Below are 17,910 nucleotides of genomic sequence, written 5' to 3' on the forward strand. Positions count from 1 at the left end.
GCTTCAGAGAACTTAAACAAAATTTATAGTGAGACCATCTAGATGAAGCAATTTAAAATTCAGCAGATATGTTAAGTTTTTTTATCAATGTGGAATAAAACGTACTTTAGTAAATTTGGTAAGGAGCTATCCCATAATCTTTTTTGGTGTTCCAGACATCCAGAATCTTAATCTGGTCTATCTTGAGTTGACCCCACTCTGACGCAATAATGAAGGATAGTATTGCAAATGTCAATATTGTCGTGCTGTACCTCACATGGTAAGATCATGTGAACAGCCTGCCATCAGTAAAGCGTACTGTGCAAGTACTGATTCATTCACTGTCGTACTCAGGCCGCTTATTTACAAAGGTGAGTACTTTTGAAATGGTTGGCTGGAGTAAAGGTACAGTGCAGTCATGGAAGAAAATCAAAGCTCTGGTTCACATGAGTGTCAGTGTCAAATCCTTGCCCTTGGCTTCAGCATTATAATGCTTCAACCAGCTACCTCCTGCTTTTCCTCTTCCCCATCACCATCAAGCCTCATCTGACTAGTTTTGCCCCTGCTAAAGACAGATTCCGTGAAAAAGCATTTGTGCGCTAGGACTCCGTTGACTTTCGGGTTTTTTTTCTTCCTTTCTTTTTACTATGTTCTGTTCCTGCCTCCCAGGGTCATCATGCTGAAACAGTGTTCAACCGGGTTTTGCCAGGGCCTGTTGCACCGGACAGCAGCAAGAAGCGGGCCCGCAGGATGCGACCAGACCTTTCTAAGATGATGGCCCTGATGCAGGGTGGAGGCACTGGGTCCCTGTCTCTGCATAACACCTTCCAACACAGCAGTAGTGGCCTGCAGCCTGTGTCATCTCTGGGTCACAGCAGTGCCACTTCTGCGTCTTTGCCTTTTATGCCGTTTGTGATGGGTGGTGCAGCATCATCCCCGCGTGTAGACTCCAGCACCATGCTTCCTCACCACCACCCCCACCCCCACCCCCACCATCACCACCACCACCATCCAGGCCTGAGAGCCACTGGCTACCCTTCTTCACCAGCCACTACCACCTCTGGTACTGCCTTGAGGTTGCCACCGCTGCAGCCTGAGGAGGATGAGGACGATGAGGATGAAGATGATGACGATGATTTATCTCAGGGCTACGACAGCTCAGAAAGGGACTTCTCACTCATTGATGATCCTATGATGCCAGCCAACTCAGACTCCAGCGAAGACGGTGATGACTGAAGCCCCATCGTGCTCCCCATCGCTTGGGTGGCTGCTGTATTTTCATTTACTCTGGCCCTTGGACTGTGGAGAAGTGGGAGGGGCAGGGGAGATGTGGGGAAACCCAGGACTCCAGGAGGTGAAAAGGAAAAAGAAAACTTGTACCTGATTGCTTCCAAATTTGAGAGGATTGGCTGGGCAGGGGAACTCCTAAAACAATACATGACTACTTCCTCGCTTCTGGGGAAGGAAAGGAGACTAGAGCAGCTGATGTGCTCCCCCCTCCCTAGACACCTCCATTAACCACAGACTATGTAGCGCTGGCACTCGCCTCCGGCAGAGCCTGTTCCTGACCGAACTGTGGATACAGCTGGAGGGTCAGGAACTGTTACCTTCCTTCCCCTTGGCATTAATAAATTTAAGTTAATCCTTTCCCACTCTTCCCTTGTTCTACGTTTGCTCAAACCCAATATATTAAGAGTTGATGTTCACGATGGGTAATTTCAACATCACTTTCCTAAAGTTCATTACTGTTCACGCGAAGTTACGTTGGATAGGGCAGACAAGTCATCCGTACTCCATTAAAGGGTTATATATAAGCCTAGGCTCTCCACCTTACCAAAGGCAAGGAAACGATCTAAGCTAAATGTCAGGCAAACTGTTGTTCCAGATTCAAACTCCCAAGTTCTTAGAAGAGATGAGAAGGAAGAATGTCGTCAAGACCCACGTACATTTTGTTTCGAATTAACTGAAATAACGGTGCTTTGGGGAAGCCGTTAAGAATGGTGTCACTTCATGAACCGCGGCAAGGGGACTGGCTAACTGGAAGGACGCGGTCACGACTTGGCGGGGGGTGCATTCTATAAATTCCCTCAAGCCATTTGTTTCCTTTGACCCTTCCCCTATCACCCTAGCGCTCAAATGAAGCCTGGGCATTTAATTTCCCTTTCTATGGCGAAGCCCTTCCCCCGTAGCGCCGGCCCTAGTTTAGTCTTACGGGCAGGGTGGGCTCCTCTCCCAGGTTTGAGCTCTGTCCGCCCGGAGCCCCTGACCCAGCGTCCTGGCACCGAGGATCCTTCCAGCCCTGAAGCAGCAGAGGCTTTTACTTCCGTACCTTTTCTAGGAGAGGAACGGACCGAGTTACGCTGCAGTCTTCCCACTCCTACCCCACGCCAGACCCCGCTCTTTCCGCTTCCCCTTCCTTTGGGTGGGGCCACTGCACCCGCGCGCGGCAGCTTGTGTGGGGCGGGGCCGGCACGTCAGGACTCCCGCCTCCTTCGCAGTGCCCAGCGGCGGTCGCCGCCGCCGCCTCGGCAAGGAGTTCGAGCGCCTGGAAACCGCGGCCTGGCCGAGAGTAAGGGCGGGTGCAGGGGGTCACGTGACGACGTCGACTCTCGTGCGGCTGTTGCTAAATTGACGAGAAAACCCCGCGAAAATCTGGACTCTTTTTCCGTTACATAGTTTGTTGCTTTCCCCACTCTTTTCCATCCTCTCCTCCCCCTACCTCCGAAGGAAGGATTTAAAAAAAATAAATAAAAGAATCCCAAGCGCCGCTGGGGCCCGGAAGCGGAAAGGGCATCTTTGAGGTCGATACTTCCGGGTCACTGGGAGAGTGCGGGATTCCAGGGCCGAGAGAGGGTGGCGGAGCCGGGACCTCGCGTGATTCTCGGAACCCGAGGAGGAGCGGCGTCTGTGGCTATGGCTGTAACTCTGGACAAAGACGCTTATTACCGGCGAGTGAAGAGACTGTACAGCAATTGGAGGGTGAGATAGATCCCGTAATTTTCCCTAGGGAGCCCCCTTTGCCATCCCATAATAACCCCGTTTCTCGGCGCCTTTTTTCCCCTTGCCGTCGGGAATTCCCGGGTTCAGTGTCGCGCCGCTTTAGTTGCTCCAAGATCGTTCACCGCAGGCGGCTCCGAGTGCCGCCCAGTAACAGGGAATCCCCCCGGCAATCACCCTGCCCTGTGGCCACCACCATCTTCCCCGCGTGCCAGCCCCCGTCATGCATAACAACCACCTCTCGTAGTTTCTTCCCGCCCTAGGAGAGGCATCATCGTCCTTCCCTCCCACTCCGTGATCAAGTCTTGCTGCCCCCTCCTGCAGTGTTCGCACACACCCACGCACTCGCTCTGTCCTCCCAGAACCACAGTGTTGCGCCCCAGGTCCCGCCAGAATTACAACCATTTCGTCAAGGATGGATGGAGGGTCCAAGAGAAATGTGAATCGGGCTCTTGGCGTTTATCGTTTGCGGGGCTGTTGCTGGAGTTAAAAAAAGAAATACTGCTCACGCGCAACCGCCTCATGTTCTAGGCCCTGCTGTGGGCAACACAGAAACCTAACGCTGAAAACCTGCAGGCTTTAGTTAATACAAAAAACGATGTGTTGCCTAAAACCTCATTAGTTTTCCTCCTTGGTTGAGTATCCGGGGCACGTGTTTAGAAAAAGAGCTGTTGCAGTTGCCAGTCTTCTGGGGATTGGGCATTTTTGCTGCTTGAAAAAGTCCCCAGTTAACGATTTTATTTTTATGCTGGTAAGTTATCAATTCAAACATTTGATTGCATCCCGTGGTGCATTCTGAGCTATCTAGCTTAAGTCTGGCTTCTGAACTCTGTCATTCAGGGAAGATAAAACTAATGAAGACTTTTTCAAATCTGAAAAGCGTCCTGACAAAAATGATCGGTTCTGATTTCAGCATTGTAAATTGCCTTTCAAACTGATCTTCTAGAAACTAAGCTATTAAAATTGGTCATTTCCCTACCATTCATATTAAAGGTACCTGTGCATGTTTCATCTTTTGAGCATAAATGCATTAGATAATTGAAAATAAAATGGGTTCTTTGCATTTTATGAGAAGCAAAAATAAGGACTCTATGCTAGGCAAAAGCCGAACATAAATTTTATTTAAAAATTTTTTATTGGTTAATTTCTACCAGATGTTTTTACAGTTTCTCTCACTGTCACATTTTAAAGTTTGAATGTGATCCGTATTAGAAAAACTCTTTCTACATGCCCAGATATTTCCTAAAGTACTGTTGTACAAGTAATAATCAAAAGCCCTCTCTTCCACCCATAGACCCCAAAATTACACACCTTTGCTGTGGTGGTTGCTTCTAGTCCCAGTGATGCAGAGTTTATCAAATTATCCTCTCTAGACCATGTATGGAAGCTAAGATTAATTTAGAGCTCAAAGCTCCTCTACATGATAGGTGAATGCAAAGCATGAAACTAGGAAAAGCTTGAGGCCTGGAGACAGACTGGCAAACTTAATGTCAAATGACAGTCTTTAAATCCATGAAAGTTATTGGCCCCCATTTTTTTGTTTGCTTCTCAAAAATCATTAAAATTTATCTTGGCCCTCCTGTCATTTGAAAGGAGCATGTTAGACTTCAATAAGATCTTGGTGATACAAAGTTACAAGCCAAATCAGTATAAAAATGTACTCATGAGCAAAATTTGTGGTGTATCATTATGAAAAATCTTATTTGAATAGACTTTCTGCTTTTTTATAACTGTAAAGTTTAATAACTATGCCTAGAACCCACCTGTAGAATTTCTTTATGCATTGTCGTTCCAGGTTGCAGTACTTTGATTCTGATCTGCTTAACCAAAGATCATAGTTTTCTGGGATAAGTTCTGGTTGCTTATCCTCTTAGCTGCAGCAGGAAAATAGTGAAATGTACAGGTGCAAGCTATATTTGTTTTTCTACACTTTTTTTTTTTTTTGAATAAGAAAACTGGCATTGAAATGAGAATAACTTGAAGTTAACTATATAAATCCCAAGCCATGTGTTGTCAGCTCCCATCTGCAAAGAAATCTCTGTTATGACAAAAATTAACTAAAAGATTAGTTTGGGCTCCACACCCACTTTTATTTATTTATTTATTTATTTGTGTTGGGTTTCTGTTGCTGCGTGCAGGCGTTCTCTAGTTGCGGCGAGGGGGGGCTACTCTTCGTTGCGGTGCGAGGGCTTCTCATTGCAGTGGCTTCTCTAGTTGCAGAGTGCAGGCTCTAGGCGCACAGGCTTCAGTAGTTGTGGCGCACGGGCTCAGTAGTTGTGGCACACGGGCTTAGTTGCTCCGCGACATGTGGGATCTTCCCAGACCGGGGCTCGAACTCGTGCCCCCTTCATTGGCAGGCGGGTTCTTAACCACTGCGCCACCAGCGGAGTCCCCACACCAACTTTTAAGTTTCAGATACCCTTAAGAATTAGCCTCTCAGAACTGTGTGGGTGCTTGTGGTAGCTCCAACGCTCTTCAACTACCTAGAGTTATAGAGCACCAAAAGGCCACCAATCTTTTTTTTTTCTTTTTCTTTTTTTAAATAAGAGTAGGAGCTAATGTGTTTCCTAATCTCATCTATGCAAGTTGAGTTTGGCTAAGGTACATTTTGTGAGGCTATTGTAACTAAGATGTATCTCTTAATCACAATTTTCATAACTTACATCCCCCAAACAGTTGCAGTATCACACATTTCTGTTTGAGTAGAAATTTCTAAAGCATTAAACGTTATACCTGAGTAAATAGTGTCATTTTAGGGATAAGAAAATGGGCTCAGCCAGAAATGAAACAGGAGACCTCCGTAGTGACTAAAACTTATTATTTATGACTCTTTCTGGATGTTTGAGTCTAGTCTAGTCCTGCCTCTCGTTTTTTAAAAAAAATTAATTTATTTATTTTTGGCTGTGTTGGGTCTTCCTTACTGCGTGCGTGCTTTCTCTAGTTGCGGCGAGCAGGGGCTACTCTTAGTTGCGGTGCGCGGGCTTCTCATGGTGGTGGCTTTTCTTGTTGCGGTGCATGGGCTTTAGGCACGCCGGCTTCCGTAGTTGTGGCTCGCGGGCTCTAGAGCACAGGCTCAGTAGTTGTGGCACACGGGCTTAGTTGCTCTGCGGCGTGTGGGAACTTCCCAGACCAGGGCTTGAGCCCTTGTTCCCTGCATCGGCAGGCGGATTCTTAACCACTGCGCCACCAGGGAAGCTCGCCTCTCATTTTTTTTAAATGAGAACTGCTCCGAGCAGAAAGGGTTTGCAGCACCTGTCTGTCCTGCTTTAGAGAACCCCAGGTGATGGTATTGGATCATGAGCGTCAGCTGGGGGCTTTCTCCTCTGTCTTCTTATACTTACTGGGTCCATATTCAGGGCTTCCCAGCCTTTTCATGATTGTGACTGTTTTTAACCAAGTGATAGAATTAGTACTGCATAGGGTACAAGGGGATAGGTTACCCACCATCCTGGGGTCCCAGCTGCTTTGAGAGCTGAGGGAATACTGTATCCATACACACCTATAACTCATTTGAGACCTACCTATTAGGACATGCTGCCATGTGTGTCTGAACCTTGACTTCAGTCATCTGCCTTTTAACCCGAAAGAGTTCCATAAAAAATCAGAATAGCAGCTGTTTTCAAAAGGAATGCTGATCCATTGCATTCATTCATATGGTGCTGCACTACTGGTCAGGATTGAGGAGTGAGTGGCTCCAGCCTCAAAAAGGAAGTTTGTGCCTGTGGAGAAAACTAATAACCTATAGTGTCAGTGTTTCTCTTGAGTGGCAATTTCTGGCTCTTTGCTGATTTTTGTTGTGGACAAGTTTCTTGTTCTGGATTGCTCTCTAAGACTAGGCAGTAATCTTTTGTGGCTTAGGAAGGTTCTTTAAAATATGGGCAATTTCCATACTACTTTCAACAGATAACGGCTTGCTTCTCTACCCCTCTCAGTTCATTATGGCTCATTTATCTCTGGCGTGAGCTAGAGAAAGGTTTCAATAATGCTTTGGTTTCTTGAGTGAAGAGGAAAGCTAGATGGAAGTAAATGCCTGGGCAGGTTAGGATTCATTTATTCTTGCTTACTCCAATATTTATTTATTTATTGATTGATTGATTGATTGATTGATTGATTGACTGACTGTGTTGGGTCTTCGTTTCTCTGCGAGGGCTTTCTCTAATTGTGGCAAGTGGGGACCACTCTTCACCGCGGTGCGCGGGCCTCTCACCATCGCGGCCTCTCTTGTTGCGGAGCACAGGCTCCAGACGCGCAGGCTCAGTCGTTGTGGCTCACGGGCCCAGTCGCTCCGTGGCATGTGGGATCTTCCCAGACCAGGGCTCGAACCCGTGTCCCCTGCATTGGCAGGCAGATTCTCAACCACTGCGCCACCAGGGAAGCCCAACTTGTGTTCTTTTTGATGATAGCCATTCTGGCTGATGTGAGGTGGTATCTCACTGTGGCTTTGATTTGCATTTCTCTGATGATTAATGATGTTGAGCATCTTTTCATGTGCCTTTTGGCCATCTGTGTGTCTTTGGAAAAATGTTTATTTAGGTCTTCTGCCCATTTTCTAATCGGGTTGTTTGGTTTTTTGATATTGAGTTGTATGAGCTGTTTATATATTTTGGATATATATATATATTTTTTTTTAAATAAATTTATTTATTTATTTTAGCTGTGTTGGGTCTTCATTTCTGTGCGAGGGCTTTCTCTAGTTGTGGCAAGCGGGGGTCACTCTTCATCGCGGTGCGCGGGCCTCTCACCATCGCGGCCCCTCCCGTTGCGGAGCACAGGCTCCAGACGCGCAGGCTCAGTCGTTGTGGTTCACGGGCCTAGTTGCTCCGCGGCACGTGGGATCTTCCCAGACCAGGGCTCGAACCCGTGTCCCCTGCATTGGCAGGCAGATTCCCAACCACTGCACCACCGGGGAAGCCCATATATATTTTTTATTCATATCATTTGTAAATATTTTCTCCCATTTAGAAGGTTTTATTTTCATTTTGTTGGTGGTTTGCTGTGCAAAAGCTTAGGTCTCATTTGTTTATTTTTGCTTTTATTTCCTTTACTTTAGGAGACAGATCCAGAAAAAGTATTGCTATGATTTATGTCAAAGAGTGTTCTGCCTGTTTCTTCTACATTTCAGTCTTTAATAATAATGGGAAACATATAGTAGTTAGTGTGGGCTAGGCACTATTCTAAGTACCTTATACACATTAGCTCATTGAATTCTCACAGCAACACTTATAGATGTGAAGATGGAGGAGACTGGAGCACAGAGAGGTTGGGTCACAATAAGTGGTGGGGTCATGGCTTAAAGCCCAGGCAGTCTGGCTTCACAGTGAGCCCTTACCACTGAAGCATACTGTCTTTCTAAATATAGAAGGCGGAAAATTGTGTCAAATGACCCTAGGTCTCCTTATAGATAAAAATCAAAAACCTTCCAAAGAATTTCATCTTTATCTTAAGGACCCTAATGAAAATATTCTCTCCTCTGTTTTGTTAACTGAAAGAGATAGAGATGACAGAAAAAGTATAACTTTGCCTGTTATAATAATTGTATCCTAATGAAAAATATATCTTAAACTTAATATGTGTATTTTAATTAGACTTGCAGCACCTTTTTTTGTTGTTTTTTTTTAAGCCTAAATCATCATTAGTGTGAGAAGAGAACTGCCTATGTATTTACGTGGGAGTTTTGAGTGTGTTAGGTCTTGATTTGGGGTTTTGAATATGATGATGCATATACTACAGCTAAAGTTTCATTGTGAGGATTGTAGATTACATACAGAAAGTGCTTTCTCAGTAAATACTGTTCCCATCTGAAACACCTGTTTCAGCAACACTTGAGTGTTACGTGGACCAGACAGACTGGAAAGTGGCAGGCTTTGGAGACAGAAAGGGTTTGGTGGATGTTGAGAGTCTGCACACCAGGGGTCACTGCTGCAAAATGGTTCATCTAGAAAAGGGAGCACAGAGATCGTAAGTCCAGATTTGACGGGGGCTCAAGTCTGAGTCCTAAAGACCTCCCCAGCAGAAGAGGTCACGTGGGAATCTGGAGCCGGTTAAGCAGCAGAGTTGAGCCCCAGCTGCCTCTAACAGCCAGCACCTGGAGCTGACCGTAGGCCTGGCCCTAGGGCAGCGGCTGCCAGCCTTGTGGCTTCTCTTTCTTTTTGCCAGTCCCCCACCCCCACTCCAGTATTTTAGAACAAATTCCAGGCACAAGTTAATCTGAAAATATTTTAGTATTATATGTAACTTTATTATAACGTTACTTTGGTAACTTATCATGTAAGTTTTACAAGCAGATTATTAAAAATCTCCCACAGTTTCAGAAGACTGTTCGCAGATGTAACCTGTATAAGGCATTTGTACTCCTCATAAGGTTTGAAAATACAAAGTAGTGCCCCAGATTTTGCTGTGAAAATGTTTGGCTTTACTGTAATCCTTTTCATTGAATCACACTGTAAGAAAAATTTTATTTAAATTTATTATCTTTAGATATTAAATTCTGCTGTTATTTATTTTTTCTGATGTTAGAGCCCACTGGTGTTTGTAAAGAATCAATCAAGAATATTCTATGAAATGGTCAAAGCACATGGGTTCCAAGAGAAAGTAGGATTCATCCTCTTACCTTTTTGATGGGCAGTGGAAAACCAGGCATTTTATATTCATTGAAATCCTGGAGATTTTGATGGATTTGTTTCCCTTATCTTCATAAAAAACCTGAATACGTGGGTCTTTTTTTCTCTCTCCCTATTTTCAGTTATATTGAGATCCCTTTATATGGTTTTCCCATATTATTAATGATTAAGTTACATAATTATATTCTTCATATACTTTTTTCTTTGGGCTGCGTTGGGTCTTCGTTGCTGTGTGTGGGCTTCCTCTAGTTGCCGTGAGCGGGGGCTGCTCTTCGTTGTGGTGTGCAAGCTTCTCATTGCGGTGGCTTCTCTTGTTGTGGAGCATGGGCTCTAGGTGCGTGGGCTTCAGTAGTTGTGGCACGTGGGCTCAGTAGTTGTGGCGCACGGGCTTAGATACTCCGTGGCATGTGGGATCCTCCCAGACCAGGGATCAAACCCGTGCCCCCTGCATTGGCAGGCAGATTCTTAACCACTGTGCCACCAGGGAAGTCCCTCTTCATATACTTTTTAAAATTTTATTACTGTGTATTTTGTATTTTCATACGTGTTTTTTTGCTAAAAAATTTTGACTCAACCAAGATTTCAAGTATCAAAAAATACTAAAAGGGACTTTTTGGTTAGTTTCAGTGGTGTTTTTTTGTAGACAGATGTTTAGGAAATATATGTCAGTAGCCAGAACACGTAAGCATTAAATATAGGGGAGTACCTGTTGCTAATTTTGGGGGGTTATCAAGGTACTAGTAATTCTAGTGCCACAAAATCCCATAGTTGGAATGCATGTAGCAAAATTTTGGGGAGGAGAGAATATTTGATGCCAGAGTTAGTGTTAATATATGTCGTAGGAATCATAGCACAGTGGTTCTCAAACTCTTTGATATCAGGGCCCCTTTACATTCTCAAATTATTCAGGTCCCCACAAAGTATTTCTTTGTATGTGTTGTATCAAGTACATAAAGAAATTTGGCTTCATACATACATGAAGCTGGAAAAGGGAGAAATTTTAATAACCTTTTCAGATAATTATGGATATTCTTTGTTATTACTACACTAAAAGTCTGGAAGTGGTAATCTCTTGAAAGTTAGTTGTAATGTGGAATCTAAAACCACAGCAGTGAACTTTTCATACTCAAGTTATGGGTCTGTTTTGCACCTTTGATCCTTTACCCATGGATGATTTTGTAATATCATGCGTTGCTTATTTGGAAAATATTGGTTCCCTCAGTTGCACAGATCTGGTAAATGTACACATTTCATTTTATGATATTGGAGAATCGTGTATGTTAATATCACCACCGATATCAGAAAAGTCTTGAGTAAGTAGAGAAGCTGCCAAGTTCACAATGGTGGGTACAGGTTTTTCAAAATTTTGATTTTTGCTTGAAAACTCGAATTTCATCATTGGCAACATGTTTGTCATTTGTTTTCCTTGAAGTGATAGGCTCACTTAATTCATTTTCAAGAAAATGTATGCCAGATGCCCAACTCTGTTTAAATGGCTAGTTCAGTTTGTTACTCAAGTAATTATACAAGTGCTTTTCCTTGAGACAACCATCATACTTCAGTTTGCACACAGAAATGCTTTGTGTGTACTTCCCATTTCTTTACACAGAATATTAAAAAGACATATACTCAAGGGTTAGAATTTCATAATAATCATTTTTACTGTGTCAAGGACATTTTTTAGTGAAACTGGCTTTTTTTCCTGAGTGTATGATAGTGAAGGACATAGTTTGGTGCCACTGCCTTGGTGCTGGAACAAATGGTCATCTGCATGCGAAATAATGAAGTTAGGCCCCTTCCTCACTCCATATACAAAAATTTACTCAAAAATGAGTCATAGATCTAAATATAAGAGCTAAAACTATAAAACTGTTGTAGAAGAAAGTATAGGTAAATCTTCATGTCCTTGCGTTAGGCAAAGCCACCTTAGATATGACATCAAAAGCACAAGAAAAGAATTTGGACTTCTTTACATTTAAAAACTTTTGTGCTTCAAAGGACAACATCATTACGAAAGTGAAAGAAAACCCACTGAATGGGAGAAAATAATGCCAATCATATCTGGTAAGAGACTTATATCTAGAACATAAAAATAACTCTTAAAGCTTTGTAATAAAGCAGTAACCCAGTTACAGAATGGGCAAAGGATCTGAATACACACTTCTCCAGAAAGGGTATACAGGTCATCAGGAATCATGTGAATGGGGACTCAGTCAACATCATTAGCCATTAGGCAAATGTAAATCAAACCTACAGTGAGATACTACTTCATACCCATTGGGTGGCTATATAAATAATAAAATAATAAAAAGGATAAGTGTTGGTCAGCATGTGGAGAAAGTGGAACCCTCATACATTACTATTGGGAATGTAAAATAGTGCAGGCACTTTAGAAAACGGTCTGGTGTTTCCTCAAAAAGTTAAACATAGAGTTACCATATAACCAGCAATTCCTCACCTAGATATATACTCAAGAGAAATATGTGCACACAGAAACTTCCATGAATGTTTATAGCAGCATTATTCATAGTAGCCAAAAGATGGAAACAACCCAAATATCAAACAATTGATGAATGGATACAATGTGGTATATCCACATAATGGAACGTTACTCAGCAATAAAAAGGAATGTGGTATTGATACATACTACAACATAGATGAACCTTGAAAGCATGTTAAGTGAAAGAAGCCAGACACAAACGCCACATATTATGATTCCATTTATATGAAATGCCCAGAATAGACAAACCCTTAGGGACAAATGAGATTAGTGGTTGCCTAGGGCTGGGGGGGAGATGGATAATTATTGCTAATGGGTTTTTGGGGGGAGGATGAAAATGTTCTAAAGTTTGTGATAGCTGCATAACTAAATACACTGAAAACCACTGAACGGTACACTTAAAGTGGGTGACTTGTATGTGAATTCTGTCTCAGAAAGCTGTTTTAAAAGTAGAGTAAGTGATGGCTGTGAGGTTGCCAGGCAAATAATGTACCTTAAACTTAGAATTTCTGTTAGGAAAAAATTATACATATCTTGGGCAAATACTGAAGTTTGTATTCCTATTTTGCTAGTGTGAAAGAAAATGAACAAATTACTTACTCTACTTTTCAGAAAGGAGAAGATGAATATGCCAACGTTGATGCCATTGTTGTATCAGTGGGTGTTGATGAAGAAATCGTTTATGCCAAATCAACTGCCTTACAGGTGAGAAATTTACAGCTGTGTTTAGCCCTGAGAGTCATTGAATCAGCTACTGTACTGTTCAATATGGTAGCCGCTAGCCACATTAAAGTTTTAACTCCTCAGTCCTAAGTCTCAAGTACTCAGTAGTGGCTATCATGTTAGACAGAGGACATATAGAATATTTCGGTCACAAAAAGTTCAGTGAACAGCACTGATTTAGAACATAAGGAAAAAAGAGAAGTATATAAATTAGGATGGATTTAACTTTAAATAACAGAAAAATCTAAATAACAGTGGGTTAAAAAAAACACTGCTTTTTCTCTTAGATAGTCTTCAGGGACCCAGGTTTTTTCCCGGTCTCTACTCTGCCATCCATAGAGTATAGCCCTTGTGCTCATTTTGCAAAATTTGCTGCAGCTTCACCCTTATATCTGCATTCCAAGCAAAAAGAATGGAGAGAGGGAATAAAATGGGAGACCCTCCCTCCTTTTTTAAAGAGACTTGCTTGAAGTCCCACAGAATACTTCTACTTATAACTTATTGGCCCAAATTTAATCTAATGGTCATGCTTAGCTACAAGAAAGGATGGGAAATAGGGTCTTTGTGCTGAGCATTTTGCCCAGCTAACGGTCATGAGTCTCTTTGAGAGAGAAGATGTGAGTAATTGGTAGGCAACTAGCAATCTTTGGGGAGCTAGAATGCACAGTTCCCTGAGGTGCTTCTCTGTCTCTTGTTTTATGCATTTCTGTCCTACTAAACAGTAATATATTTCCTATAAACACAAATTATCCAAATGATTTGATGGTCTTTATTATGGAATGTTTCAAACAAACAAAAGTAGATAAAAGAATACATTGAACTCCTGTGTACCCAATTTATTATCCAATAAATTGTCAACTCCTGACCAATCTCATTTCGTTTGAATCTACATCCAGGTTCCCCCATTCCAAGATTATTTGGAAGTTTATTCCAGATACCTTAATTTATAAATATTTCTGTGTAAGTACATTAATTTTTTTGTATCTGTACACGCTGTTGTCTTTTCCCATAGACATGGCTCTTTGGTTATGAACTAACTGATACTATCATGGTCTTCTGTGATGACAAAATCATCTTTATGGCCAGCAAGAAAAAAGTGGAGTTCTTGAAACAGATTGCTAACACTAAGGGCAATGAGAATGCTAATGGAGCCCCTGCCATCACACTGCTCATACGAGAAAAGGTCAGACTAATAAAGAAAGTGTCATAAATGTGAAAGAATGTTTAAAAGTGATAAACAGAAAAGCCTTCTAGGAATTTAAAAAATACAGGGGAAGATTTAGCTGACTGTCATGTGTTAGTCAGGAAGAAAAGAGTTCAATAGTCCTATCAGTTCTGCAGTAAGACAAATGGGTTATGAAATTCTGGTGAACACTAACTTTATCCATTCTTGAGGACACTGTCAACTTGTTTGTTTTAATCTGAGCGCCTTAATTAGAACAAATAGCTTTAAATAGCCTTAAGGAAAATGAGGCATACCTCATTTCCAGTTTTTATCAAATGTAATCTTTTTTGTTATACTGCCCACTTCTCTTCTGAGAAGATTTCTTCTCAAAATGTTGTTCACCTTTGTATTTGAGTTTCTTAGCTGTTCCTGAAGAAAAAGAATAGCCTTCTCAGTTTATATGGTACTTCACTTAAGCATATAAAGATATCCAAAGAAATTTTGCATTACCCTTTGGTGTGTTATAGTCTGCCCTAAAGAAGTAGGTAGTAGAAGGGGAAATAGAATTTATTCTTTCTGTAGTTTAGAATATTCTCTGCCTAGTACTAGTGGAACATAGATGTCTAATTCTAAAACTGAACCCCTTTTCCTCCCTGTGGCACTGATAGAATGAAAGTAATAAGAGCAGCTTTGATAAAATGATTGAAGCCATTAAAGAAAGCAAGAATGGCAAGAAGATTGGAGTGTTCAGCAAAGACAAATTCCCAGGAGAGTTCATGAAGAGCTGGAATGACTGCCTCAACAAAGAGGGCTTTGACAAAGTAAGAATACTCTTGGAAATAGGCACATTGAGAGTTGAGAAGACAAAATTGTGAGGCGCTTCCATAACAGATAATGCAGAGAATTTGTTTTGGGAAAGCTATATATTCATTCACATTTCCATTTTTCATTCCCTTCGGCTGAGCAGTAAGCCAGTTTTACTTTCCAATTAGGAATGAGGCATTCAGGAGAGAGTTCAGGTACTTCAGAGGGAAACTGAGGAAAATCTCTTGTCCAAAAAAAATTTTGTTTTGTTTTTCTTTTCTTTCCTGTCTGCCTTCCTTTAGCCTTTATGGAAACCTCAAGAGAGAGACATTTATATTTACATTTTAAATGATACATTAGTTTAATGCCTCTTAGAATACGCCAGTGACCTGGTAAAGAGCTCTTTCAGATGTTTATTCAATCCAAGAAGAGGAGATTTAGATATTCTGCAGACTGCTGATGAGTAGTTTGCTATTAAATAACCAAATATCATCACTGATAATATTTGACTTGGGGGAGAGATATTTCTTTAGCAATTCTGTGTCTGCATGTTAGAAACTGTTTATCGCTTTGACTGCAGATAGACATCAGTGCAGTTGTGGCCTATACCATTGCTGTAAAGGAGGATGGAGAGCTCAATCTAATGAAGAAAGCAGCCAGCATCACCTCTGAGGTCTTCAACAAATTCTTCAAGGAAAGAGTCATGGAAATAGTCGATGCAGATGAGGTGAAAAGAGAGGGGGGCGTCTTTTTACTGTTTTAATGAAGCAGAAGTAAGTCTCTCCCATGCAGCGTTTTTTGGTGTGTGTTCGGCTTCCTTTGATACATAAGTTGGTGTGTAATTGTGCCAGCTCTCTTTCAAAATAACTATAAACCTGCACTGTGGTTTCTGGAGGTTACCCAGTATTTCACTTGAGAATTCCTTGAATAACTGTGAATTCCACATATTCTCTAAATTTGCTTTACATGTACACATATTCCACATATTCTCTAAATTTGCTTTAAGTGGTGCATAAACCACTTCGTAAGACTTCTATAGCATCCTATATGATATCAGGATATATGTTATCTTCAAATGGTAATATCCAAAAACTCAACACTCCTCTGCCACTCTCTAGTAAGTATTGTTTTATTTCTGGATATACTTACAGAAAGTTCGACACAGCAAACTGGCTGAGTCTGTGGAAAAGGCCATAGAAGAGAAAAAATACCTAGCTGGGGCAGACCCTTCTACTGTGGAAATGTGTTACCCTCCTATCATTCAGAGTGGTGGCAACTATAACCTCAAGTTCAGTGTGGTGAGGTAAGTAGGAGAATTTCAAAATATAACAACAACCAGAGCATTTCAGCCTTTGGCCTGTTACTTTCTTGGACTCATTCTGGAATTCAAAAAAGTAGGAGGAGAAAGAATAATCATTAGCCTGCTGTTTACATTATCTTCTTGTCTCATTCTATGCATATTTTTATTTTATTTTACAGTTACTCATTTCTTACTTGAGTATTTGATTGTAAGCCTTTTCCAGATGATTTTAAATGCCGAGAAAAATGCAAAACGTTGAAAAAAAATCTTATTAGATATATCGTAATGTAATTCCCCTTCTAATTTTTAAAAAATACTGTAAAGAGGGGACTTCCCTGGTGGTCCAGTGGTAAAGAATCTGCCTTCCAATGCAGGGGACGTGGGTTCGATCCCTGGTTGGGGAACTAAGATCCCACAAGCCGCTGGGCAACTAAGCCCACGCACCACAGCTACTGAGCTCGCGTGCCTCAATGAACGAGCCCGCGTGATGCAACTACAGAGCCCACGTGCTCTGGACCCCGTGCGCCACAGCTACAGAGCCCACACACCCTGGAGCCCACGCGCCACAACTAGAGAGAGAAAAACCCGCACACCACAACTAGAGAGAAGCTCGTGCGCGACAACGAAGAGCCTGTCCCACAACAAAAGATCCTGCACGCCTCAACGAAGATCCAGCATGCCGCAACTAAGACACAACGCAACCAATAAATAAATAAATTCATACATACATACATACATGCAATGATGTTATAACCATAGGCTTTAAAATAAATAAGTAAATAAAATAAAAATAAAAATACTGTAAAGAATGCTGTGTGTCCTGGTTGGTTGGAAAGGATTAATTCATAGTGAATTCATAGTGGACTGGTGGAAAGGTGATGCCTTACCACCATGCTGTTAGGCTATAATGAATAAAATTCAATATATGTTTTACATACTTAGGATACAGCAACTTTTTACTGAATTTTTATCCTAAAAGCTTTGGCCATTAAAGTTACTCCAGAGCATTCATAAGCTAGTTTGTTCTTTTAAAAAAAAGTTTAGGTCATTTTTCCGCTTCAGCTTTGGGACATAGCAGGGAAAGGTAATGATTACAGATGTGTGTGTTAGTGATACTAAGGACTTCACTAGTTTGTGTAATGAAATGCTTTCTTCCTTTGGTTTCTAGTGACAAGAATCACATGCATTTTGGGGCCATTACCTGTGCCATGGGTATTCGCTTCAAATCTTACTGCTCCAACCTTGTTCGCACTTTGATGGTTGATCCTTCTCAGGAGGTTCAAGAAAATTACAACTTTTTGCTTCAGCTTCAAGAGGAGCTGCTAAAGGAACTAAGACATGGTAAGGTGCCTTAGATAAGGTTTAGAAATCATGTAACAAAAATGTAGCATTTATGGGCGTGTTTATCCCTGATGCTCTTGTACTGTAAATAGAATTAGATTTTACTAACCTCCAATCATCCTAGCATTTAGTTCCTCAGTGTACTTTTCTTTTATGCGTGAGTGGTTATTGTGGTTTTATACTGATGTTTAAAAAAACCTCTGACTGGTTAGGCCTCTGTGTCCAGATCTTCATAAAATACTCTGGCCTTATTACTTTTCTTGAGAAAGTTCTGAGAAGTAGTATCTCTCCCCACAGGCTGTGTAATATTAATCCTATATTGAATGGATACCCGGAATCTTAGTTTGAGAGAAGATCTAATAGCAACCCTGCTAAGCAAGCAGCTGCCTACCTCAAAAGCAAAGCACTTGACACCTCTTTTGCCTTGAGACTTTTCACTCCCAGATGGCTAAATGGGACTTCATGTTTACCACCTTTAAAC

At 41.7% G+C, this 17,910-nt stretch overlaps 2 protein-coding genes across 8 annotated transcripts in view; both read left to right on the forward strand.

Moving 5' to 3' along the window:
• CHD8 (chromodomain helicase DNA binding protein 8) overlaps positions 1 to 1,626 on the forward strand; it is a 57,218-nt gene extending 55,592 nt beyond the window's left edge. For all 7 annotated transcript variants that reach the window (XM_068548072.1, XM_068548117.1, XM_068548083.1 and 4 more), the window contains one exon: positions 649 to 1,626. In XM_068548072.1, the coding sequence (XP_068404173.1) occupies positions 649 to 1,215 (567 nt within the window). In that variant the 3' untranslated portion in view covers positions 1,216 to 1,626. The remainder of the gene's footprint in view (positions 1 to 648) is intronic.
• A 1,139-nt stretch (positions 1,627 to 2,765) lies between these two features.
• SUPT16H (SPT16 homolog, facilitates chromatin remodeling subunit) overlaps positions 2,766 to 17,910 on the forward strand; it is a 30,427-nt gene continuing 15,282 nt past the window's right edge. Inside the window, exons 1-7 of the mRNA XM_068548130.1 lie at positions 2,766 to 2,958; positions 12,709 to 12,801; positions 13,832 to 14,002; positions 14,653 to 14,805; positions 15,369 to 15,515; positions 15,940 to 16,091; positions 17,257 to 17,429. Coding sequence (XP_068404231.1) covers positions 2,893 to 2,958; positions 12,709 to 12,801; positions 13,832 to 14,002; positions 14,653 to 14,805; positions 15,369 to 15,515; positions 15,940 to 16,091; positions 17,257 to 17,429 — 955 coding nt within the window. The 5' untranslated portion in view covers positions 2,766 to 2,892. The remainder of the gene's footprint in view (positions 2,959 to 12,708; positions 12,802 to 13,831; positions 14,003 to 14,652; positions 14,806 to 15,368; positions 15,516 to 15,939; positions 16,092 to 17,256; positions 17,430 to 17,910) is intronic.

Source organism: Eschrichtius robustus, chromosome 1, assembly GCF_028021215.1.
Source record: "Eschrichtius robustus isolate mEscRob2 chromosome 1, mEscRob2.pri, whole genome shotgun sequence".
NCBI classification, from domain to species: Eukaryota; Metazoa; Chordata; class Mammalia; order Artiodactyla; family Eschrichtiidae; genus Eschrichtius; species Eschrichtius robustus.